Source organism: Amia ocellicauda, chromosome 4 (assembly GCF_036373705.1).
Source record: "Amia ocellicauda isolate fAmiCal2 chromosome 4, fAmiCal2.hap1, whole genome shotgun sequence".
NCBI classification, from domain to species: Eukaryota; Metazoa; Chordata; class Actinopteri; order Amiiformes; family Amiidae; genus Amia; species Amia ocellicauda.
Window position 1 is genome coordinate 3,855,685 of NC_089853.1, and position 26,105 is coordinate 3,881,789.

Consider the following 26,105-nt stretch of genomic DNA (forward strand, 5'->3'; position numbering starts at 1 on the left):
CTAAAATAAGTCATCCTTTTAATTTGCTGTTGGTTTTCTTGTGCATTATTCCTGGGGGTGGGGATGGGGTAATATTAATGCCAAGCTTCGCTATAAGAATCCATTAAATCCCGTTTCAAATGTAGACTTGTCAATCAAAACAAAAATACATTGTTAATCATTGATAGGAAACCCTGTGTATATATAATGGTCCATTAAGCACATAGGAATGGAATATTAAAAGCACTGTAAATGTCTTTATACAGTTAAGCAAAGAATGTGTCAAATACAAATACAAACACAAACATACACACAGCACATACATTTTTGTTACCCCTTGTTTCTATGGTTTTGCAGATTATAGTAATTATACTCGTTGCTTAAATCTGATGGAGTCCTGGATTTGATACATGAAAAGGTAAAATCCACAGCCTAAACCATTGCCATGTGTGGCATATTAATTACACATTGTATAGCGAATAACTAGACCTTCACACTAAACACTTCTTACACTGAAATTAGTAAGAAGTTTCACAGCTCACCCAAGTTTCATACCATAATGTTGGGTAATTGTCAGCTTTGGCTTGTAAAATTAATAGTAACTGCCAATAAAATTAGATGCATTTGTAGCTAATTTAGCAGAAGGTTGGTTTATTTTTACTTGCTGGGATCCACACTTGCCAGGGTTCAGCGTTTTCCTCGGGCTGCCCAGCTGTGGAGCAGGAGCTTCAAAAGCTCAGATACTGCCGGTGGCAAACTTTAAAATGACAATCTGCTGAAAAGATAGCAAAGTCTATTAATAATAAAAATAAATTAATTAAAAATGAAACCCGTGTTCCACATGGGATTGAAGTGAGAACCGAGGACTTCCACGGCATGTCTTTGGTTTGTATGATTTTAAAATCAGAGACAGGATTTTCTCCTCGATGCCTGGGACTCTTTCACTTGGTTTAAAGCGAGGGTTGCAGTCACAGTAGTGGTGTAAAATTAGGCATAGTGTGTGCTTTAAGAGGGCTCTTACAGGGAGTGCTGTTTTTCTCTGAGTGAAATCTCAAAGCAACAAAGTGGCATTAACATGCAATTAGAGAGGTTAAAGTAAGGACTGGAGTATGCTCAAGCACTTTGTTTTGACATTCCCATCAAGAAATCACAGCTAATGCCAATATTGCTCTTCGGCACAGAGGGTATGACAGAAACAGCCTAGGTTACGCTGACAAATATCCTCGAGCCCTTCTTGTATTACGCTGCTCAAACACCTACTAAAATCAGAAGTCACCTTTCAGAGAGGAAAAGCACAGAACAGCTTGCTCTCCCATCCCATTCAAGTGAACGGTTAAAAAAGGATAACTTCCCATGAAGGGAAAATCAAAGAACTGCAACCAATGCCAGGAATATATTGCTTATTCCTTAGACTCCCTCACAGAAACGCAACAAGCAAACAAACAAACAGGCAAACAGAACACCATGGCTGACAACAGACAACACTAAGCAGGAAAACAGGAACCGCTCAAGATGTTACAGATGTTCAAATGCAAACAGCATGGAACCGAAAGTGCTGAACCAACAGGAAACCATGTGAAAGCTACTGCCCTTTATAATTATTTGTACTACCCTAAGAAAATTATTTGCACTCCCTTAGAAGTATTCAATTAATTCACAAACTACTATTTTAAGAAAAGAACAGTCACTCCTCAAAACCCAATTCTGGCCTCTGTACATTTATATATATGTATAAAAAAGAAGCAGCTGATAAAACTTTACTTTTAGGAAGCACCAACTGCAACCTCATGTGTGGCATAACCATAGCCTGACTCACCCACGGCCACAGCTTTCCCAGATTATTTATAGGATTTCTGTAGGAAGAGATTTCCCAACCACATGGGGAATCTTGGCCAGTGATTACGAGAGGAATTGTTAATTAGGCCCTTGCAATGGCCAATAATTCATTTTTTGGCTACAAGGTTGCCAAACATTTTCCTGTGAAAATAAATAAAAATCAGTGCCAGCTGTTGACCTGTGATACACATTGATGTGCGATTTATATATCCAAGGCATCAGAGTGGGACACTGTATACTTACCTTTCAAACGGACTAAAAAATAGTGTGTCCGCCTGTTAGAGTTAACATCAGTTACTTTATCTGGCAGTTGGACATGTGAAAGCAGGAATGCAATGCTAACTACAGATGACAGTGTGCGCACTTGTGGCTCTTCGAGTCTGGGTTTCTGGAGTTGACAGTAGTAGTGCTGAGCAGTTGTTTGCTGCTAAACTATACAACCCTCTTAATATGGAAGGACTCCAACACCCGTGGTGTGAAGAGATGGACATTTTCCTAATTTTTTCATGGGGGTGGTCGCCTGAAATGGCCCAGTGCCAGTCAGGGTCTTTGTCATAAATAGCTGAAATTTTCAGCTGTGCAGAAAGATAAACTGTTTGTTCAGGAGTTAACTGAAGTCATGGGTTGCTTGATGTCTGAAGTGCATTCCTGATTTTTTATTTATTTTAACAACCCTATCTTCTGCCCAAACCCCAGCCACCCTCCCCCGCCTCACATTCACTTCCCTGCATTATCATACGAAAATGACTCGGTTGTGTTAAATCTTTTAAGTCGCTAATTACAACTCGGCAGGAGCTCTCTCATCTTCCACTTAACGGACTGAGAAAAAAAAAATGGGAAAGAAAAAAAAAGACAAACATTTGTCTCTCAAGCTTAATTTATAATTCTTAATCAGCCCTTGTCTGTTTGAAGTTTAGACTAGAAAGAGCATATGGAGCAGAAGTAATTAAAGAAAATGCCTTATATGGTTCATTTTGTAGCCTTATTAAATGAAATAAGCCTTAAACAACTATCTCAGCTGAACAGTGGAATACAGAGCACAAGGTGTAATGTGTAACACATTATAAAGTGAAAAGGCTGCAATGAATTAATGAGTTGATTTCACTCACAATACAGCTGGCTTTTTTCACACAGGGAATAGTTTAGAATAAAGAAATCTAAAAAAAAAAAAAATTCTTACACTGATTGGAGGTTAAAAGATTGGTAAAATGGTATCATCCCCATTATTTTCTGAAACATCTCCCAACAGAAATGTACCAAACTGGATTATTTCATGCTGTGGACGAACGCCATTGATCGCTTTCCATTTTCAGTGGCCTTTGCTCCTCATTTTAAAGAGATTAATATGTGAAATTAAAAGGAGCCTTTGTCCGCAGATTGCTCGTTGTGTTCTCTGCACAGTTCTGGCTTGATTAACTGGGCAGTCGTTTCCCTCAGGAGGGGTGAACAGCGCGCACTTCTGCCCGGTGCAGTTCGCCCCTCTCCACTGGATGCCCGAGTTCGTTGATCTGTTCGCCTTTCCCCGATTAAGCCAGAGGCAGCTATGAAATGCAGCACGCAGTGCACGTGGTCTGACATGAAGCTCACGCTCAATTCAATTTAATTGCTGCCCCCCCACTAGTAAAATGAACTTCACAGTGAACTTGAATTAGGAAAAAAAGCCTCATTATTCCACAGGCATTCATTTTGACCTATAAGAAGTGATACCACCACCACCCTTTTTAGACACCTGCTAAAGAATCGAGGGCAGCTCCTGTGAATGAGAGATAGCACAGAGGCAATCAATTAAAGGCCGGATGCGGCAGAGGGCATTAGTGACAGATCAGGAGAGGGGAGGCAGTGCAATGCCGTGAACCTCCGCTCTGTGGTTTGACTCCCTGTGTGGCAAGAAATATATATTCTTTGTTTCGTTGTTAAATAACAGAAGGCAGGTCTCTTTAAAGATTCACCCCCATCCCACCTCATGCTGTCCTTGACTGGGAAGCCAAACGAGTGGCTGGGCCAAACACAGACACTCGAAGAGTCCCGCTCCCACGACCGCCTCAACGGGTTCCCATTGGCCACCGATCAATCTGCAATTAATGGAAAGAGACTGCAGACACCGAGCTCCTGGCCTCCAGTAGACCATCTACCGCCGTCAGAAGGATGTTCTCCTCCGCCTCCCACAGGGCGCCGTCGGATCAATACCATCGATTCCCATCTCCACTCTTATACAACGAGTTACACCGAGTCGGCAGTGCCACTATCTGAAGGAATTCCCATTTCTCTTCCTGTGCGCTCAAACTCGGAGTAGCTGCTGAGTAAGACCCGTTCGACCAGCGCATTTCAGGACAAACCTGTAGTAGCTGTGGAGCTTGTTCAGTCTGCAAACTAGAATCTGCTGCGACTCCTTTAAACTGCTAAAGAGCTGGATTCTGCATAAAATATGTTATTGCGGTGAAGAACAAAAGTACTTCCTTTAAAATATAAACATGAAAGAAACACTGGTGTGCCGAGAAATATTCATAGCATTCTAGCCATGTGATGGAAAGTTATTCTTCCTTTGAAAAGAATGAAAACATTTCCTTTGTAGAGGCGATTCTAAAGTTTCTATTTCTAATAAAGGTTTTCCTGACTAACTTGTATAACTTAAAAAACACACTTGATGGATTATGTGTTTAAGTACAATTTTTTTTTTTTTTTTTTTTAAATAGGTAAAAACATAGCCACATATAGACCAAATCCTATACCTGGGAACCCATGCATAATGTTCATTAGACACAGACAATGCCACGAATCATAATGCACAGAGGATGCACGTATACCCAACTTGTCACAATGGATTGCACTCAATTTATTATACTAACCAGTGGTTGTTTATACACCACTGAATAGCCAACAGCCACTTCCAAGCCCCGGGAACTAGTCTTTAGAAAGTTGGTTCTGGCTGGGGTCTCCATTTCCATAGCAAAGAACAGCAGTCGACTTCATTACAGTTTGAAAGCAGATTTGTTTTTTTTTTTAAATCAAGTATTTTAAAGAAAAACAGGTAATGAAGAGAATAGTAAATAACAATAAGAAAATGTAACATTTAAAAACATGCAATAAAATACACACACAAAAGACAGAAAAAATGAATCAGGGAAGTAATCCACATCCACAAAATCTCTATTATGTCCCAGAAGCAATTCCCACTGCTTGTGTGCCTAGCCCAGGCAGATTCCTGGGGTCTGGGTTTGTGAAGGCCCCCATTGATTTGTCAGCAGTGATGAGTGGGCCCAGAGTCGTTCCCACAATCCCCTGCAGAGGGAAGATTCCCCCACAATGCCCGGCAGGGGTGCGGGTCGAACAAAAGCCTCTCACCAAACTGAACTGCAGTTAACTGTGTAAAACTGAGGTTTTCTTTTATTTTCCAATTTTAGTCAAAAAGAGCCATCCGGCACAAAGGAAAAATTGTGAAATGAGGGAAACAGAAACAACTTGATTAAATCGCAGCAGGTGGAAAACTTGTGCTTTCAGAGATTTCTACCTTCTCAGCAAGACATGAAATCGCAGAGCGATGGTCTTTTTTATAACTTACTGAAAGCACAGATTTAAAGACAACGCATTTAAACCTTGGGGCCCCATTCATATTTTTAGATAGACATGTCACAAAAAATATCCTCTTAAAACGGGTTGTGAAAATGTTCTTGAGAGTAAATATTAAGTACTATTTTTCATACAAAAAGCTTATTTAAAATTAAACATTAAAACATTTATGTTTAATCATTTCCTTTAATTAATAAATCCTTAACATCTAAAATGTACGAGATACTTTGCCTTGAAATTAATTAAATTTAACTAAACATTTAATTCCATGGCTAAACAGGGAACCCAATAATAAGTGCTTGCTTCAATTAGACCGCTGCTAATTTATACTGCAATATTTGTAGTCTACAGAATTTAATTCATACAGAATTCATACCTAAACCATTAATGTTTGTGTTTAGAGATCCTAATCCAAGTATACTGGTAGGGATTTAGAAATCTGGTTTATTTAGAAACTCAAAGAATTTGATCAACTACTTTAATTAGGTTACAAATTAACTTGCATATACGTGTGTGTGTGTGTGAGAGAGAGTTTTTACAGTACCCGTCAGTAATAAATGAAGTTGTGGTGAAAAGCACAGAACCGCATATTCTTTTGGCAGAAGTGACTTAATAAGCCACTAATGACATTCAAGTCTATTTTCATCCCAATGAAACCTCAACAGGTGAACAAAGACGGCTAATATACTGTAACTAAAAGGCCTGCGTGTCATTGTCCTGATGGGTCAATTCTTTATTGCTCCGACACATTCCCCCCCTCAGACACACGATAGGCGATGACTCATACAGGAGCACTTGCATGGAAAACTGGATTAGGAATTCCTGCCTGGATGGGCGACTTGAACCGAGGAACGTCTCGGAGGGGAAACCAAGGGCCTCCATGCGCTAATGTTCTCAAGTGAAAGAAAATGTGATATTTCTGAAATGTTACAAAGTCTGATATACATTTCAGCAAAGGAACTAGATCAGCAGATGTTAAAAATTGAATCCTAATCATATATAAAATAGTAAAAAGACACTACATAGAAATATAATTGCTTTAACTGATGTTAAAAGCTTTCTTAAGTCTTAACTTACAGAACATTATGTACAACACGATATTAAATCGTAGTCCTTCACGTAGTAAATTACAGCGGTATCCCCACTGGCTTCAACCCAAAGGAGATTTTTCTTCCACAAAACTACATTAATAACAGATGCCGAAGCCATGTTTAGGCTACAGACAGAGCTTTGCCTAGAAAGCTTTTCTGTGCATTTGCCTTTCTTATACTCAATTTGGACAAATGAAGTGTTATCAGATACAAGACTAGGAGTTTATTAAATCAAAGAACTATATCTGGAGAGGAGACGAGTACAAGACTCAGGGACTGAGGCATTTGTCAGGATAGAAGAGGAAATGAATGCTTGAGGAAAACCTGCTCTGCTGCACTCTGCAAGAAAGCCGAGCCTGGGGATGGACGTTCAGCTTTCAGCAGGACGATGACCTGAAGCACACAGCCAAAACTTTGGTAGGTAAATGTTCTTGAGGTCAAGTCAGAGCGCTGACCTAAATCCAAATCGGAAATTCATGAAGATTGCTGTCCATCAAATGCTCCTCAATGAACTCGAATAGTTTTGCAAAGAAGAACAGTTAAATAATGCCAAACCTAGGACCTATCCCAACCCACCAAGTATTCAGTGCAGTGTAGACTTAAGAGGAAAGGTTTTATTATGAAACTGTATAACTGGAGTATGGTGTGAAAAAAACAAATAATTAAAAAGTGTGAGGCACTGACAACAAAATGGGAACGAATTATATATATATGGACAGAAAGAGGAGACGGACCCAAAAAACCTATGGATACAATTATAATACTAGCTCCAGTAAAGGGGTTTTCCTGACAGGGTGATCAAGGACAGTTTTGTTATTTTTTCCTAAATGAAAGGGCAGACAAGTATTATGGTTTGAATAGTCACTCAAAAGATAAGACTGAAAAACTGCTTTTGTGGTCAAAATAGCTTTGTGATAAAGAAAATGAGAGAGTACAGAAGCATGACTGATTAACACAGACTTTGCGAGTTCAGACAATCATGGATTCCAGGTCCAAACTTCTGGGAGAGGAAGCCTCTCTCTCTCTCTCTCTCTCTCTCTCTCTCAGCCTCTTCAGAGGTTCATGAAGAGAAAGCACAGACCTGCAGCATGACTGACATGTAGATGAGTCATCGAGTTCAGCTGAGTTGCACGGTATCGGTTACACACCTACTTGTAAGCTACACTTCTTTGTATTCCAATCTTCTTAGGGATCAATAACACGCAATAAAGAAATTAAAAAAAAATAGTATCAATAACACAAGGTAGAATCTGAAATCTATGAAATACGTAAGCAAAGAAACACACCTGAAAAACTGCTTGCACTTTAAATCAGAGCTTAGGAGTTTAAATGTAAAACTGGATTCACAATTTAGTCCCAGTCAAGCCAGATTAAGTTGATCAGTTACGATTTAAAGCAGGTGAAGTAAATTACCAATTATTTGTGGCGAATATTCAGAATTTACGAGAACCGCATCACATTATGTTTAAATTAACCAGAACGTTTACCATGTTGTCAGCGATAACGGTCCTGTTTAATGTTCATTTGCTTCCTAAGCCCCAGCCCCTCGCTCAGCCTTCAGAATTCAGAATATATGGAGTCCGTGCCTTGAAGACGTGGGACATTCCTGCTAACCTAGACTTGACAGAGTTATAGTGCATGCAGATGGAAGACCGAACGATGCTGTAAATAAACCGGAGACAAGTATGCTCAGGTTTTTCAACTTTCTTTCAAACATGGTGTGCATCTGGAGGACACTTGCATATAAAAGATAAAAAATAAAACAATCCCCCAGAGAGAGACAGACAAGACGGCTTTTCCACATTTTAACATCAACGTTTTATATATTGACCACCTCCCCCTCAGTTCATTCTATGGCTTCGTGAGAGGTCTTAAGTGGCCGGTACAAAGCGAAAAAACACATTAACTAGAGGACTTCCAGATCTGAAACGGCACCGAAGCAATGCTGGCATATGGACATCGTTGCAGTGTTTTACAGCACATTACGCTAAAGTGGCAAACCATTAGCATCTAAGTCGGAAGTGTAGCATCCCCCTGCAAGGAAAAAAATGTATACTTAAACTACCTAGCACTTCAAATAGGAAGTCTGTAGCTCAGAGGGACTAACACACTTAATGAGAGTCCTTGGGCCACACAGGTCAATGCTCGCAAAAGGTGTTAACAAAATAAGAGTGGACAAGCAGGCAGGTGCCAGAGGATACAAACAAATGCTCTTTAGTTGTTTCGAGTCAATACAACCACCGGTGGAACAATGCATTGAAGTTTACTTCATTAAAACGACAGACATTAATCCTATATCTCACACCTGAGTGTCTGCAAGGCAAAAGGGCTTTAAGGCTAACTGGATGACTGACAGGTAGCATGTGCTGAAATTAAAAGTCCTTCAAATTTTAAAACCGAGAGAGAGAAGAAATGCAGGATTACAGCTAGAGAACTTGTCAATAGTAACAATAACCTCCAATAATCTTGACCTGGTTAGTTTACTTATTTGTAGAGAAATGTTTGTTTAGAATAAAAAGAAAGGAAAGAAAAACCTATTTTTCCCCATCTTTGATTCACCTGCATTGTTTTTCCTCACAGTGTTTTCCCTTGGTCTAGGAGACCATAAAACAACAAAGCCCTTCGTTTCCTGCCCGCGGTCTGAGGTGTTACATAAGGCCCAGTGTCCAGCGGAGAGAGGTCACTGCTGGAGTGAAACCAATTGCCGCTGACAGGCTTTAGAGCAGGCGTGATCGATTGGCCTGCCAACACCATTAATTCCCAATTGACAGCGCCGGCTTGTCCTCCGATAACAGAGGAGAGGGAGTAAGAATTCTGCTCTTATTTACAGTCTAACAAAGAGGCGTGCGGGGATCCTCTCCCGGTCGTGTTCAAACAGAAGGCCAGTCTGGAGGTTTTTGTAAGGACCTGCTTCAATGGACTTCATAAGCCTGACAGGTCACTAAAAATCGGGACACTTTGCCAGCCCTCTGGAGAATTTTGTCTTTGAGCCGCAGACAATGTGGCCGGCTCTATGAATTCAAAGGCCTCTCCGCGGATGGGTTCCTCGCAGCTGTCATCGAACGCCGTGGAAGTGTGGAGCCCGACAAACACCCTTTGAGGCCTAACTGAAAGAAAAGGTGCTTAAATGACTGGACTTGAAGGCCGATCCCTCCAGAGACTCACCGATCAATATTTGTACGCTGCTGTCCTCCTGCTACCATCCGAAAGCATGGGCACGGGGGCTAGGCCGGGCCCATGGGGGATTTCCATAATCACAGCAGACAAAAGCATGCCAAAATAGTTGCTTACAAAGTAGGCCTGACTAGCCCATGTCACTGTTCACTTCAGAAGATGAAAACCTCGTTCTCTAAGGTCATGTGGGAGCAATGATACTTCAGAACAACACAGCACATGGCCAAATCCACAACACACTCATAATGATTTTCACTTTGCTCCAAGATTAAGAGAGGATGTTGTCCAATTTACGGCCATGGTGACCCCACAGTGACCTTTTACCCTAATTCCCACTGACCTGGAAATAATTTTAATTTAAAACACTGTTCTCTGCTCTAAAAACCAGACCAGAAAGGGACAATTGAAAGACAGAGGGAAGATCGCTGGTTCCAGCACATTACACCGGCTGTGTTAAAAGTTTCAGAGCCCACTCGGTATAATAACTGCTCATTCTTATAGATTTAATTCCCCACTCCCCCCACCCACAACGACTGCATGAATGGAGATCAAGTCTTAAACTGAATTGCGATGTTGGGGAGAGTTTCAGGAAGGGTCTCTCATATTTTCTTTCACGACTTTCATTATTCCTTGCCTTGTTTTTCCTCCTGTGCGAAAAAAACCCAGGAGATCAGTAAAACCCGATAACAAGAAAGTGTAATCCTGGCCGGGTTGCTTTTTATTACCAAGTACAAGCATTGGTCTGTGCTTCCATTCCCTGCCCAGATCAAATCAAGGTCAACACACTGCATTGAATACAATCAGAATTGCTTTGGCAGCTCTCCAAGTTAGATAGTTTGCAGCGCACCGTGCAAAGCAATCCGGCAGCATTTAGAGCCCAACTAGAAAACAATATTCATGCATTTAAAAATCAGTAACGCCCTGCCCCTTGCCGTCTGGATGGTTTGCCTCCAGATTGCAGGGATAAAAGAAAAACTTATAAAAGCGACACTCTTATATAATTAGCTTCATTTTCCAAGTTAGGCTTTTGTGAAGAACACTGACAGTTAATCACTGTTCAAACCCTGAAGTTGTGAAGATTTGCATAGGAATAACCTTTTATTAAATGCTTGACTTCTTTAAGTAAGGCAAAGAGAGAAAAATCACCAGACAACTGTTTATCTGATCGTTGTTTCACATCCAGCTTTGTGACAAACAAGCAAAAGCAAGTTCCTGGCGGCGCTTCGTGATAATGCAGAAGTATACGACGCACGCGGTTTTGATTGTATAACATGGGACAGACTGTGAGGGGAAAGTGCTCCACAAATTAAACACACATGGCATAATGAAGGCTTCACAGTCATTGAAGCTAATTTTACACTGCACTGTTAAGCCACAGGAAAAAAAGAACATGATTATTCACCAAAGTTTGGTAATTGATGTGCCGTCATAGGTGTAAGTGAGGAAACGTTTTTGTGGAGTAATGGGTATCAAAAGCAACTGCAGCAGAGAAGAAAAAGGACAAGAGATATGTGAAAGTCCCCCCCCACCACCTACACCCCCACACTAATAACTGTCCTTTATTACTGCAGCAACCAACTTAACATTACTATGAAAAAGTCATTGCTGAATCTGTCCCTGAGAAGTGTACACACATTCCCTAATTAGTCTAAATGATTCATACTGAAAAGAATAAAAGATAAATCCATTCTAGTTATTAAACACATCTACTACACTGTGAACACTAATCCGAAGGAGAAGGGTTAAAAGCATTATAAATGTTCATGAGATTTTGTTGAGACCAGAATCTAGAGACATGGCCCCCTAAATTCCTCTCCTTATTTTTCTGACAATATCCTCACTCTGAAATACTGAAACCAACACACAAGTTTGCCTTTGTCTCTAATGAGAATTTGGCACATTGCTGCGATTCAATTGTGATGTCAGAATTGGGAGAGACAAACACACGTTTCCAGGCACGTCTGTTGGAAATTAAGAAATCATAAATTTCTTCCCCCAAAGCCCCGTATCTCAGCACCTCATTACGTTCAAACGAGCACATGCAGTCTGTATACACAAACCAACAAATCAAATGTAAATAAACTAAATACCTAGGAAACAGGACTCAGTTCAGACAGGGGTTTGCATTTCCATTTAATTTTTTGCGTTGGTGCAACATTTCATAGCAGTTAACGCCATCTTTCCCATGGCTGTGACTCAAATATTACATCATACAAAAAGATCTGTTAACTAACTGGCTTATAAGAAAACGCTTCATATCAACTGGCTTTTCGATACAATATGTTGACCAACATGTTTAAAGCAACAGGTAAATTAACAAAGACATCTATGTCATCCGTCTGGTAGAGTCTCTTGATACCATTTCTTACTCCCAGATCACCTGCTTTTCGGTGGTAGAGCCATGCTCTGCTCAGCTCTGCTCTGACCTTCGTTGAGAAGTACATTACTGTATCAGAGCAGAAATTCCCAATTCCACAGCCAATTAAATCCACTAAAGGATTAACATGAGGGATTGGCTTCAAATCAAACAGATGTTATTAGTTAAGGCTCTAAAATCAATTTTAGTTTTTTTTTCTACTAATAGATTGTGGAAACAATTACATTTGTGACTAATTCCAACCCCAGGAGACCCCTTTTTCGAGACCAGTCCTACTGCGAATGACAGAAGTCTCGCGAAGACGTACATTTTTATAAAGCGGTTTGGTTTTAAATAGAAGGAATATTCCCTAATTGTTTGAATGGCTTCCACAGCACAAGGAAGCCAATTGACATTTGCTTTGATCTTACATTCGGAAATGGAAATCATTCCCTGCAATATCTTGTTTTGCCTGTAGTCAATCCGCCGACTTACTACTGCCGATATTTAAAGTGGGGTTGTGGGGGGGCATTCGGCATGCCTCTCAATCACTCTGTTGAATGAGTAACCTCAATATAGAGCCGAAATTCTTTCCAGTATACGTCTAAATGTACAACGGACAAAAATACTCCTGGCAAACATTTGTTCTACTGTATACCTTTTGAAATATGATACCAATCCTCGTGTTAGAGATTCGTATAGGCTGACATATCTTAGTTATGCAGGTACATGTTTCTTGCCCTTGTAGATGCGGAATTACACTTGATCCTCTTTGCTATTACACTGGGATCTGACAATGGGAATGGCATGTGCTGCTTTCAAATTGTGCAAAAAAAGGAAGTGAAAAAGAAAGCGGTGATTTTTTTCAGATTAAGAACTGGAGATTCCAAGAAGAGTCTAAATCAAGTCTTCCTGCAAAACATTTCTGAAGCAGATGCTACAACAATTCAACAAAAAGATTTCAGCCGAAGACCTTTTACCGGTTTTCAATTGGCTGAATGGAAAGCCAAGATTTGTTCGTGTGAATATACTGCTCGAAGTTGCCATCTGCTATCATAAGGTGGCACGCAGATCCTGACCAACCAGTCTATTTCATCTCAGCACAGAGGGGATTCTCATCCTGGGCTTTAAAATATGGAAATGCTTTCAAAGGAGTGAGACAGATTTAAAACGTCTTTATTAATGCTAGAACATTTTAAAGCTGTGGCAAGACGCCTCAAAAAGGGCCGATGATTGAACACAGAGTGAAAGAACACAAATAGAAAGCGCCATTTCCTTAAGAGCCCAGCAGACGCTTTTTCTCTCCAATTATTAGTCAGAGCAGTTCACAGCAAGAAAGACTTGCGTACAAAGAATAGTATGGGGTTGTCCCTATCACACCCAAAATCTGAACTCCAACGTGGGGCGACCTATATTAAGTACTTTACCCTGGAGAGTGTCACCCAAAAGCCTTCTTTCTTAATAGAAATATTATCATTCCTCACTGTTTTCAGGGAAGATCCACCGAATGAGGCGAAAGCCAATGAATTCCACCGGCCCAGGGAGCGCATCTGTAATAAGCATTACCCTTCTTCAAAACATTCCAGATAAGGTCAAGGACAAAACCAAAGGGGCTGCATTTGTGTGCGTCTGCGAGGGAGAATCTCGCTCTCTCTCTCCCCGGCTCAGACAATCGCGGATTCGGCCGGCGCTCAAAGGATGAAAGGTCATCATTCTCACGGGGGGGTAGGGGGGCAGTGAATGTGTGGGACGGTGTGCCAAGAATAGCCGTCACTGACACCGCAGGAAGAGAAAGTGACATCAAAACCTGCGAAAGGGACTCGAGAGGGCTTACGTTCCAGTTATAGTACAAGGACACGACTTGGCATCCTCAAGAACTTGTCATTTAAAATGCTACCGTTTCCAGGGGATACAATTTCAGGACAGATGCATTAGTTTCAATGAAGTGATTCTTATAGTGTGTGTTTGTAAATATTATATGCACACACAGACACACACACACACATACTTGCTTCGATGTGTAAAATTGCTACCTCAGGCCACAGATTTGCTTTCAGCCATGGGAAAGAAACACCATTATTTTTGCACAACATGAATAATAATGTCTTTAAACACATGCATAAGTCTTTAATCTTCTGTAAGGCAACGTGACAAATACGTTTATTTATGTTGACCAAAAGCTGGGATTTGAGTAACAACTATTTCATTTTGCATGGTTATGAAAAACACATTTCACTTGCATGTGTCAAATGAAAAAAAAAAAGGTCCATCTGGAACTGCAAAGCACCCCCTTCTTCTTCAGCGTTACGAGTACAATGCACATCGTGCTATTTTACTTTTCTGTAAATGACCGAGGTTAGATTTCAGGAATTGTTAGGAAGTGCGAGCAGAGGATTTTGTGCCAGTAAGAAATCCACACCTAACAAGCTCTGGCAACTCCGCAAGAGCCAAACGGCAAAACCTTCCAGGCTGTGGAGCCGTTTCAAGCGAGAGGGGGAAACAGGAGGCAAATATTACAGGACTCGATGCCAGTTCCAATTTGAAACGCAGTGCCAGTGAAATATTTTAACTGGAGCTCTGTCACAGCGGACGCCAGAACCGTTTCTTCTCACCGACAAGCAAATGGCGAGCACCAGGGCACCTGTCAGACCCCTATTAAACTCGTTAAGCAATGTAGGATACTTACAGGGATACTTAATTGACGTTTTATTATCTCTTTACTATGGAAGGGAAAGATTATGAATCAAATGATTTCGGTTTGGATGCTCTTGATTATTTTAGATGTGGCGCTTGTTATATTTCTTATCCTCAACAGTACTGGACTGCTAAAGGACAAGGGAGTATAGGTTTAGTTTTGCCTTCACTGTACAAGTTCTTTAAATGAAGATTTATGATATTCACTAAGCTTTTTAATTTCCATATGAAACACACTGATGCAATTTTAGATGTTGACACCCCACTCCAAACATTCAAACTCTTGGAGTACAAGTATTGAGTGGCGAAAATACATCAATCATCATCAACAGCAACAAGGCTTGTGAAATGTTAAGAATGTACTGCTTTCACGTTGAGGCCGAGGACAATAATAATTTAGATCAGAGGCTCAGTGACAGCGCTGGCCTTGTCGTGCGTTGCTGCAATCGTGTGCGGACGCTTGCCCACTTCAGTCAGGCCTATTTGTAGATCGGTGAGTAAAGTACATATTTCCAGGACATTTGAAAAGATCTGAGGCTAATTAAGCTGGTACATAATCAGAACCAGAGGAATAATTCCACTCACAAGCAGGTGGCTGGAGCAATGAAACCCGATAGCCCGCTCTCGGTAGCGCAATACGGGGGACAAGGTTAAACAGGAGAAAACTGGATAATATCTTCAGAAGGCTTAAAAGGGGACAGATATTCAATAATATATTCATTCACTACTCACGTCTCGGCTGTCATTTAGATTTCCATTAAAATATGCATTAAATACGGCTCGGAAGCAATATCAAGAAATAGGACTTGATTTAAACGTATAGAAATTAATTTTGTCAATATTTCATGATTTATTTTTTCATTTTTTTTCCTGGCCTATTAGGTTGCAGCAATCCATATTAAAAGTGCTTTAACGCTTGAATGTAGGTCTATATCTTAATTCCTTTTTGACTAGCTAAACGTACAGGTTAATAAGTCACACAATAGATCAACGCAAAACACAAACAAAACCCTTTCACAGCACGTTTCCTTTGTACTGTAACTCTGCATCTGCCCCTCTAACTTATTAGGACCCCACAGTTACACAAAGAAGCATGGAAAGATGTATGCGTGGAATAACAAGAAGAGAAATGAATGAAAGGATCCGAGGACAAACCAAAAAATGTGACATAATTGAAAGAGTGAAAATGTTAAAATGGCAATGGGCCGGACACACTGCGCGAAACACAGATGGAGAAAGAAAGCTATTGAGTGGATACCAAGACCTAGAAGGCGACCACATGAAAGATGCGAAGATGAAGTCATAAACGTTGCCTGCAACGTTTATGATTTCATCTTCCCATCTTTTATGGAAAAGAGAAGATGGAAGCAAACATCTTGCGGAGGCCTTCATCCAGAAGTAGATCCATACAGGCTGATGGTGATGATATACAGATTTATATACACACACATGCACACTCCAAGCACTTCAGCTACTTATAAAAATGTTCTAAATGAGAGTCCCCATCCTCCACAGAAAATCTTGAAGCAGACCTAATTCCAAACATTTTTACTACACAAAATAAATACAAATAGTCTAAGCCGAGTGAAGACAAGCTGTCTTTTCTGCTCCTTCCAGTACTGACCTCAGTCATGCCCTGGGATGATTTAATTTGACCATTTCCTGCTCTGCGAGGAGCAGGGACTGATTTGATCAGCCTGTTTGTTTTGGGGCTCCGACGCCTACCATTGAAACCAAGAGACTCGGCACAGAATGCAGACCAGAACCTGCAGCCTGACAGGGAAGCTTAAAACAGTGCAAAGAGACTGAGAATGAAACCTCACATTTTTACAAGCAGCAGCGCTTTTAACAGCCTGTAGGAAATCACAGAACACACCAAATGAATCTTGCTTCATTAAGTTTCTCTCTGGGTCGGTCTGTGTGAACAAATCAATTTACTGGCTTTCAAATACTTAATTGATTATACATTAGATTAATGAAAGTGTTTACGTCGTCTGTTTTACATGTTTTAACTTGTCTTGTTTTACTTTACATATTTGTATCAAGTAGTTGTTGGGACTTGTTCAATACAGAAATGATCAAATGTAGAATTGTGAATAAGGTAGAATAACACATAAATAGTATTGCATTTTGTATATTACAAAAAAAGTCAAACATATGGCTCAGCCCTAAAGATCCTAGACAGAATGGTTTCGGTTTTTGAAATCCAGCTCATCAAGGTCCCCTTCCAAAGAGTCTGCTTTGCCATTGCAATAAAAGGAGATTGTGAATACTAAGCTTTTCTTCACCTCTTTTCTTTTAAAAAGCAGCTGCACACTCACAGTTTCAGTAGTGGGATTATCTTTACTTCACCTCCTTTATTCCAAAGTAGTTTAGCCATTTCTTCATGTGTTTGTTCTTTTTTATATATTTTTCTATAGGAACTATAATGGTTATAGTCTGTTTATTCCCTGGCTTGTTTCTTCTTAATGATCCAGAGCAGCATTCTCAAAATATTGAGGAGTGCTGCATCAATAATACTCTATTTTCTTTTAATAGGCCCATTATTGCCCTCCTGATCTCCAAACCTTAACTACAATATATTCTTCGCTGACCCTCACTCCTGGGTACTTCTCAAACAATGGGAACTTCATTGTAACGTATGTGAGATTTTGTTGTGATCTGCATAATAAATATAATCCATACACTGCTTGTTTCATGTATAAGAGTCACTCCTTGGTTCAATGAGTGATACATTTGGCTCATGGGATACATAAAGTGTCACACTGGGCCAGAGGAATCGGCTGATCCAGAGTACATGGTTCTAATCACGATCCACCAAAAAAGCATCCCAGTCTTAAAAGATAAATCATTTAACCTTTTTGGTTTACTACTTGATACATCTTTTAGAGATTCAGAGCACTGCTGTTAGAGGTGGAAGCAGTCTTAAAAGCAAAAATTGCCTTTGGGCATCAATCATACTATAATGAAGATGATTCGAGAGAAAGACCTAATGTATACTAAGGCTAGCTTGCAAAGTCCCAGTCTATTGGGCGAAAACACTCATTCAGACTATATTTGCAAAAAGACATTTCTGGAAGAAACGGCACCCTTTTTATTTTATTTTTTTCTTAAAACAGTGTACAATACATTCATTTTACCAATCAACACTGCCTTGTCATAACTGTATTTGGTAAGAGAATAAGTATTTAAATAAAGGTTTTGTAGGCACCAAAAAAAAAAAAAAAGAGCTCCAGTTCTCACCTGTTTTGTTTCACTTCAGATTCTTTCAAAGAGGCTCATTTGGTACAGATGTTAAATAAAAATGGGGGAACCATCTGCCTTCATGCACAAAGACCAAGAGACAAAAGATGCAGGTGTGCGAGAAGGAAGCATTCTTCATCTGAAACCCAACTTCAATTTATTTTTATTTAAAAGTAGGTTTTCAACAAAGCCTCCCATAAGGGCGAGAGGATAATCTATAGGTCTCAAAGAGAATATCTTTGCACAGCTGCCTTTCCATTATCATCTCCATCAAACTAAGAGTCTTGTTTTGTTGTTGTTCCTAACAATGTGCACCTATCAATTTTTCAGGGACGTGCATCCCTTGGGCCTGACACCTGTGCATAATCCCACACACAACCATCTGAGGTAAACTGCTGGTGGGCATGATGGTGCATCATTAACTGGGGGCTAACGACAATTCAAGTGGGCTAAGGAAATGGGGATTCAGTAGACAGGGGCAGGAGGATGTCGACTGAAAACAAAAAAAGAACAGGACAAAATACGATCATGTTGTTTGCAACTTGTGTAATTATGTTAGTCCCTTTAGTTCAACATGCCTTGTGCGCCATGAATTTCCCCATTAGCACAGGCCTGGCTTCATCTCTCCCCCATCCTCACCGAGTATGCAAGTTGTGCTTTCAACCATTACAGATAAAGCAGACCAATTGCTCACCACCATTTCACCCCAGGCAAAATCAATTACATGCCACTCTTTCTACCCAAGGGAGAGGCCATTACATGGTGCCTCTAGCAACGCTGCTGTCGTAGTTATTCACTTTTTATATAGGACGTCTTTGATATTGCTGGCACCACAAGGCATTTCTAGCTATTGTTTCCCTACTCAGCCTTAAACACTTTTGTGCAAACGTTTGTTATGTAATAATTTAAATTGGGATGCTTAATACCATGATTAACTTATTGCAAATCTGCACAGAAGGCCAAAATATCACTGAAACCCGTATTTAAGATGAAGGACATGGAAACCTCATGGTAACCATCGTAACACAGTTTCTATTTTTTATGCTTTTATTTTTTCACTTCCCAAGGTTTCATTAAAAACTAAGTTTCTATTAGTTTCCATTGCTTGTCTAAATTGTGAATATCCAGTAGAGCAGAAATGCAAAGGTTATACTTTGTAGCACGCAAAGCCCTTCTCTCCAGGGTAGACCCGGTGCGGTGTTTTTACACAAATATCATGAGATATACCTTGAAATGTTAGCTGCTTTGAGTACCATTTAAGGATGTAGGTCAGGAATGTGCAATGAGGGCCCATTCCTATTTAAAACATGTAAACAGTCTTGACATTTTGAATTAGGGCCATTTGTCGAGGATGTGAAGTGCTCTGGTGTTAGAGAGAAGAGGAAACACATTTGGTGCTTCTTGTGGTGTCTGTGGAGCTGAGAAGAGAGGCAACAACTGAATAAAGAAAAAGCAAGATATTTTTGTTCATGTCAAGATCCCCCAACCCACAAGCTTTCTGTTGTGAAGTACTGGTAAATTATTTACTAGGAGAAATAAGGTAAAACAACAAAGCACTTACAGTTTGTTTCCTACTGTTCCTTTATTTATTCATTTCAATTCAACAGTTGTTATATTTGCTAACTCAGATTTGGGATTACCTTTCAGAAACATACACAAATAGATAAGTTATATAAGGAAATGTATATATAGAGAGATAATATAAATACATTGATAACCATTTTATATTTCCAATATCAGTTTATGAAGTAAAACATTTAAATTATGAGTATCCAAGAAGGATTATAATAATTTATTTTGTAACAGGTTCTTATTAAAAGCAACTCATGAAAATACTTGTCTTTGGTTGAACTAATGTTGCACAAATAACTAGAGGGGGAAAAAACAGCATTAAATCCCCCAATTTGTGGCCACTGAAGCAGAGCCGAGAAGCTGGGGTCACAAAGAAAAGAAAAGATTTCGGCAGAGGGAAAAAGAAAGCGCACAAACAAAGAGGAAGGGAGAGCGGAATCGGAGCAAATCGAAAAATAAAAGGTCCAGCAAACGTTTCGAGCATCAACACAGATGTACCAAACGCGGTCAGTCGTTCAAGTTGAGGAAATCTCACACGATTAGGATTAAGGCAGGAATAACAGTCCAAGACGCACTTGTGTTGGGCATTTCTCACGATTGGTACGCAAAACAAAAAGAAAAACAACAACCAAAAAGGTTCATTTGAGAGGCACTGTTTCAACAAGCTTATTCCTCCCCTTTTTCACCCTTCCAACCCACAATACTAAAAGTCAAAAGCCACCATTTATACACTTAAAAACAGTCAGAGGTTGAGTTGTTTTGACACTTTGTCCACAGAAGCCCTGTTGAAAGGCACAGCTCCAATGAAGTACTTGAGTTAGCTGACTTCATTAGGAGGCCGTTCTTTCAGCCTGTTTGCCACTCCAGCCCTATGTTTGAAAAGCCTATTTGGGAGCTGATATTGTTTGTTTAATAGAGCTTGTTGCTTAGGCCCCTTCATTGATTAGCTCTCAGAGAGACAGGCCCATGAATGTGGATGAAGGTAGCTCGAAAACGTGACATTGCTATACCAGGGGGATTTGCGGTCAGACAATAAAGCGTTGTTACCAACAGACGTGTGCAACCCTAACGTATTAACATTTAATCCGTAATTATAGACAAATCAAAATGTAACTATCAGAAAGTCTTCTCTCAATATTTCTGTTTTACACATGTATATAAAGTGGCCTTTATTGTTTTCCCAGTCAGAATGGGCTCTAGAAAGAAGGAAATATACTCTGTCACGATTCACATCACATGACTTTTTCTACCCAGCAATACATGCAGTACGTATGCAGTATTTTTACTTAAAATAGTCTCCATGGATATGCTTCTCCTCAGCACTCACCCAGGCAACAGTACTGGCAAACCGACAGGCGAAACTAGAAAATGCTTCTCTTCGGCAAACTCCTTCTTCACTACATTCAGACCGCAGCAGACCCACTAGAATTATTAAGCTGGGTCTCGAGGGTGTTGGGTTGGCAAACCATGAAATGTCAAATAGTCAATTAAAGCGGCTTCAAAGAAAAACAATGCAGCCCCGACAGCTGCAAAGCACATCAGCAAGGGGGACGAGGGACAACTGGCCCATCTAAAACGGAGCTGTGAGGCGCACTGTACAAACACGGTGACGGAAGGCAGCATATTCCAAGTGAAAGGTGCAAAGGAACAAAAGGAGGTCTATGTGCAAAGCAGAGTCTCAAACACCAATTAGAAAAAAAATCTTGTCAGTCTTCATAGACTGTTTCATAAAAGAATAAATGTTTTTAGCCAGTCACGCAGCAAACCCCCTCCCCCCTCCGCTCAACGCAGGGGCCATCTCTGGTCTCCGAAGTTATTTTTATGCGTGCCTTTTTTAGTGGATCCAAACTGTAATGTGCACACTCCAGGGCGCAAAGTTGTTTTCAGCTGAGGGGCCCCCGGCCATAAAAGGCCACTGGGCAACAGGGTGTCCACAGAAATGACAAAATGCTCCTACTGTATTAGTTTCTCTTTTATGAACCCGACCTTTATAGTGTACGTGTCCATTGACAATTCTACCCTGCGATCTCTGACAGCTAACTCGCAGACTTTTTGTTCCCCCCCAGTGCGCAACATTGCAAATCTAGATAGAAAGCAGTAATTGAAGCCCACTCCATGCCCACCTGTTCTTCCTCAGTCATGAGGGAAGACATCCAAAAGTCCCTTCTGTGCTGGTCTCTTACATAAACATAATGAAATAATAATTGGCTTTGATACAGTATCTCGCCGATGCAGCACAGAGAGCTACAGCTCGAGAAACGCATCACATATTCTGTCTTGAAATGTCACAAATGTGTCTTAAAGCTTAAAGAAACTATGTAACAGATACAAACAAACACAAAATAACAACAACCCTGCTTTCAATGTAACTGTGGGGAATACGCATTTTGAGGAGCTGAAATTAAAAATACATAAAACAAAACTATGTATGAATGTCTTTTTTGCATTTGAAGGCAGAAACATCTTCATCTCCAGGATAGGTCTGTGAAAAACAATCTTATAGACGATCAATCTCCATTAGAGACACAGGAAAGTATAGCTTAAATAATTAAGCTCCTTCTAAATATATACATCTATAACTATTTACAATTCCTCTCCCTCCGCTCCCCAGATCTCCCTCTGTTCCTCTCAGACTATTGGTCTACTATACATGTCGCATCGGACTTTTATCATGTGTTGTTTAGAGTGGAGATTCGGCATCATTAATCTTCCCGGCGAGGAGGAGCAGTTCTTCAAACTGTCCTCTGAAGAGCTTCTAAACTGAAAACAAGAAGCAGAAAGAACTGCCCTGTGCCCAACCTATAGAGATAATATCTGCAATGCATTCATCACATCCCCACACTTATTCGGCTGTCTGCCCCCATTACTGTAACCTCCAACAGCATCAGAGTCTAACACAGCCAGACTGAGGACACGCCGGGCAGTCGCACAGTGTGCATGAGAAAGGGCTATTTCTGGCCACCTCTTATACCACAACAAGGCTCTCATTTGAAAATCCTCATTAGATTAGCAGATCAACGTTGCCTACATATTTTATTAATCCCATTTAATATTAAGACATATTTCCAGGGTTATTAATAACAAACCTACTTTACCAGTTGACAAAATTATTTTCAACTATCTCCATTAAGAAATAAGTTGCACTTTTCGGTACAGGAGTCAACAGAAACAATAACTATACAGTTAAATGATATTTGCCATTAGTAGGCATAGGCACCAGTCCTATAGATAATAACCCAGTAATCAAGCTTGTTTAAATTGCACACATCACTTTACAAAGTGCTTTGCATTGTTGTGTTCTATGTAAAGAACTTCAGTACTTGGATCACAATATTCTCAATGTCTGTATGCACGATTTTCTGATTTTGAGCTTGAAGGGGAACCTAAGCAATAAATAAAATATTGAAACATCGCAACGAAATGAAATTGTGTTCTGAAACGCTAAAGGCTAAGACCATAAAAATAACGAAGAAGAAAAACATAATGACTAGTTTAAAATGGATTAGGGAGAACAGAAAAACAGAAGGAAATGAAGAAAAAGAGAGGATCTTCATTCTTAGCACATAATCCCCTACTTCTGTATCCTAAAATCACAACTCAGAACGTGGGGCTCTGGGAAGAAAGAGTGGAGATCGTCTTAAAATATTCACAAGCTAGACATGAAACCCTAATTGCCTGAAAGGAACTGGAGAATTTACAGGTGTCAGATATACGTCTTTATGTCTTTCTTTAGCACAGTCTGCCTATCGTACCAGTTCAGCAGCCACAATGACAGTCTAATATGAAAGCAATACATTTCCATTGAAAAATGTGATGGCTGAGCATAAAATCTAAATTTGACATATTCTGCTTATTGTCTGGTAAAACTGAAAGTAAATGAACAATGCAGTAAGCCCGAAGCTCTGAATTATAGTTTAACACAAATTGATGTAAACTAACGGTCTCTGTACAAACCCTCTAATCCAGCACAACAATGGAAGAATGAGGTTCCTGTAGGAATTGAATATAGTCCTCACAGAGCGCGCTCTCTTTCCCTCTACTTATTGTTGGTCATCTTTTCATGAACTTAGATTGGAAAAAACATCAGTACATTTAATTCCATTAAGATAACCGATTTGTATTCTCACTAATTACACACACCATCACTAGAATTGATATAAGAATAACCTATAAGCATAGTTTTCAATCAAAATCGACCTCAATATTTATGATTTTTCGGTGGCTCATGCACAGAGGATTCCGCTTATAAAACGGAAGTTATAAAATGATTTTGTGTTGCCATACACTTGAAATGAATTGTGTGTACCTCATTATAAATAGTCATTGTCTGACATATGTCCCAGTTTTTCACTCTGGTAACCACACACCTGCCTATCTTTTATAGCTCATACAGTTGGTGATTATTACAAACACTTTCAATTTGTTATTCAGGTAAATCACTATGAACAAATGTACCACCATTACTTCTAATAACAATGTTTAATTGTTTCCACTCATCATCTTCACTTACAATTAACTGGTGTCCAGTATCTCATTTTGGTGCATTTTTTGTTGTTTTTGGTGGTGAGGGGGTTATTTGTTTCTCTTTCTTTTTCTCCTTCACCCAAATCAATCCGTGTAAGCATTTAGTGAATAATTAAAGCAAATGTAAGTGTAGCCGCTAAAGGGTTAACACTGGAAATTACTCATAATAAATAAATATAGCATGGTGTAATTAAATGTGCGTCCCTGGGGAGCGACTGTAACAGACACAGCCTCAGCCTCGTCGTCAGCTGTTGAGCATCTTCCCATTGCACAGCTCCAACTTATTCCACTTGATACCCGTTTCTTAAAGCGATTTTTACAACAGAACAAAATAATAATAATTGTTTGCCTTGGTATTGCAATGCCTAAGATACACGTCTTGGCAAATCATGTCCATGCGCAATAGCCTGTGCATCCCCTGGCTTGGCTTAAGTGGCGCATAACGGGAATTATGTTTGGATCCTAAGGTGTGATCTGTGCCGTGTCATCCGGCTCGGTCAATTACACACACAGCGTGTGCATCACAACACACATCCAGGTGTCAGTGGCGCCATATTGCCCCAATCTGCAATGTTACAAAGCATATTTGTGACAGATCACACTGCCTGCTCGTATCTGCAGCTCTTCCACACACGCCAATGCGGAACATTTTTGGCCACACAGACACAGATGCGTGTTTGCGACTCAAATCACATGTCTGAGGACCTCTGATCTCACCAAGTGATTTACTGTATTGAAAAGCATGAAACTGTATTTATAGGGACGGTGTTTCGGGAATATTAGCCTGTAGAGACATTTGCTACCCAGTACGACAATCCAGGAATAGCATTTGCACAATATTAGTAAAAAAAATATGATAAAAACAGACATGCGTGCTGTAAAACAGAGATGGAGTAGACGAGCATTAACTCGGGTGATCAGGAGGATCTGACCCCCCGCCCGCAATATTAAAGCTCATCTATGACAGGAGGCGCCGGTTTCCCCCGACGCTACACTGTTTCTCTCGCTACAGATTTAATCAGACGCGCGGAGTTGACTGAGTGCAAATTAAATCATCATTAAGTCCCTGAGAAAAGTTAGTGGTTACGTTACACAGGACAGGACGCACATTTGAAAGGGTTTAAACCAGGGGTGTGCGTCTTTAAAAGGCTGCCGTGGCGGAGCAGCGCAGTTCCTGCATTCCTGCCCGCTGTCCCAACATGTTGGAAATGCAGGGTGCGAGAAACGCGCAGACACCAACCCGCCGACAAGGCGCTGGACTTGCGGGACGCAGGAGCCCGGGATGGTCGGGAGCTGAGCGGGTCTAAGGGATGTAAATCCGGGCAGGAGAGCCGGCTGGAGATCAGCGGCAGAGCCGAGATGTGCAAGAGGAGCCTCGCACAGAAGTTGCATGCCAGTGCAAAGCCAGGCGTGCAGGACTTCAAAGGACACAGTTGTGCCGGTTGGTGCAAATATATAGTAAGAAGTGGTGCAAAAAATAAAAACATGGAGTGTGTTTCTTGACTTGCGAAGTTTCCACCCCCACCCCCTCTACCCAACCTGCCTTTGTCATCTGTGCAGTTCATACTGGGTGCTGAATGCTGCAGTTCACACATATGGGGATGTTTGGGTCATACAATCGTTTAGTTTAATTAGACGCAGGACAGGATGATAATTCACCATCAAATGAAACGTTCAACATGTTAGATCGTGTAATAGTATTATTCATTGCACAATGAACATCATGTTGGTAGAATCATCATAATAATAATGTAGTCACTTCCATAATATCTGTATTAGTTATTCGAGATGTGCTGTGAACAGCGTAGGGGGTCTTCTGACACCGAAAAGTGAGCAGGAAAGCGGGGGGGTTATTTCTGCACAACACACCGAGTTGTTTTAGAGTAACTTCTTAACCCGACACAAAGACACAGGACAAAAATCAAACAATGCCCCCAGAAAGTTGCACTTACCTTGACTCCGCAGCAGCCCCGCCACCAGAGCGCCGCACAGCAGCGCAGCCAGCCGCATTTCGCAGCGTCTCTCCGGGCTCGCTTTCTCTGCACTCTGTCTAATCAAGTCCGTATCTC

General features: G+C 40.5%; 1 protein-coding gene across 3 annotated transcripts in view; it reads right to left on the bottom strand.

The window, feature by feature from the left end:
* lrp4 (low density lipoprotein receptor-related protein 4) overlaps window positions 1–26,062 on the bottom strand; it is a 91,912-nt gene extending 65,850 nt beyond the window's left edge. For all 3 annotated transcript variants that reach the window (XM_066700540.1, XM_066700539.1, XM_066700541.1), the window contains exon 1: window positions 25,989–26,062. In XM_066700540.1, the coding sequence (XP_066556637.1) occupies window positions 25,989–26,046 (58 nt within the window). In that variant the 5' untranslated portion in view covers window positions 26,047–26,062. The remainder of the gene's footprint in view (window positions 1–25,988) is intronic.
* Window positions 26,063–26,105: the final 43 nt, after the last annotated feature.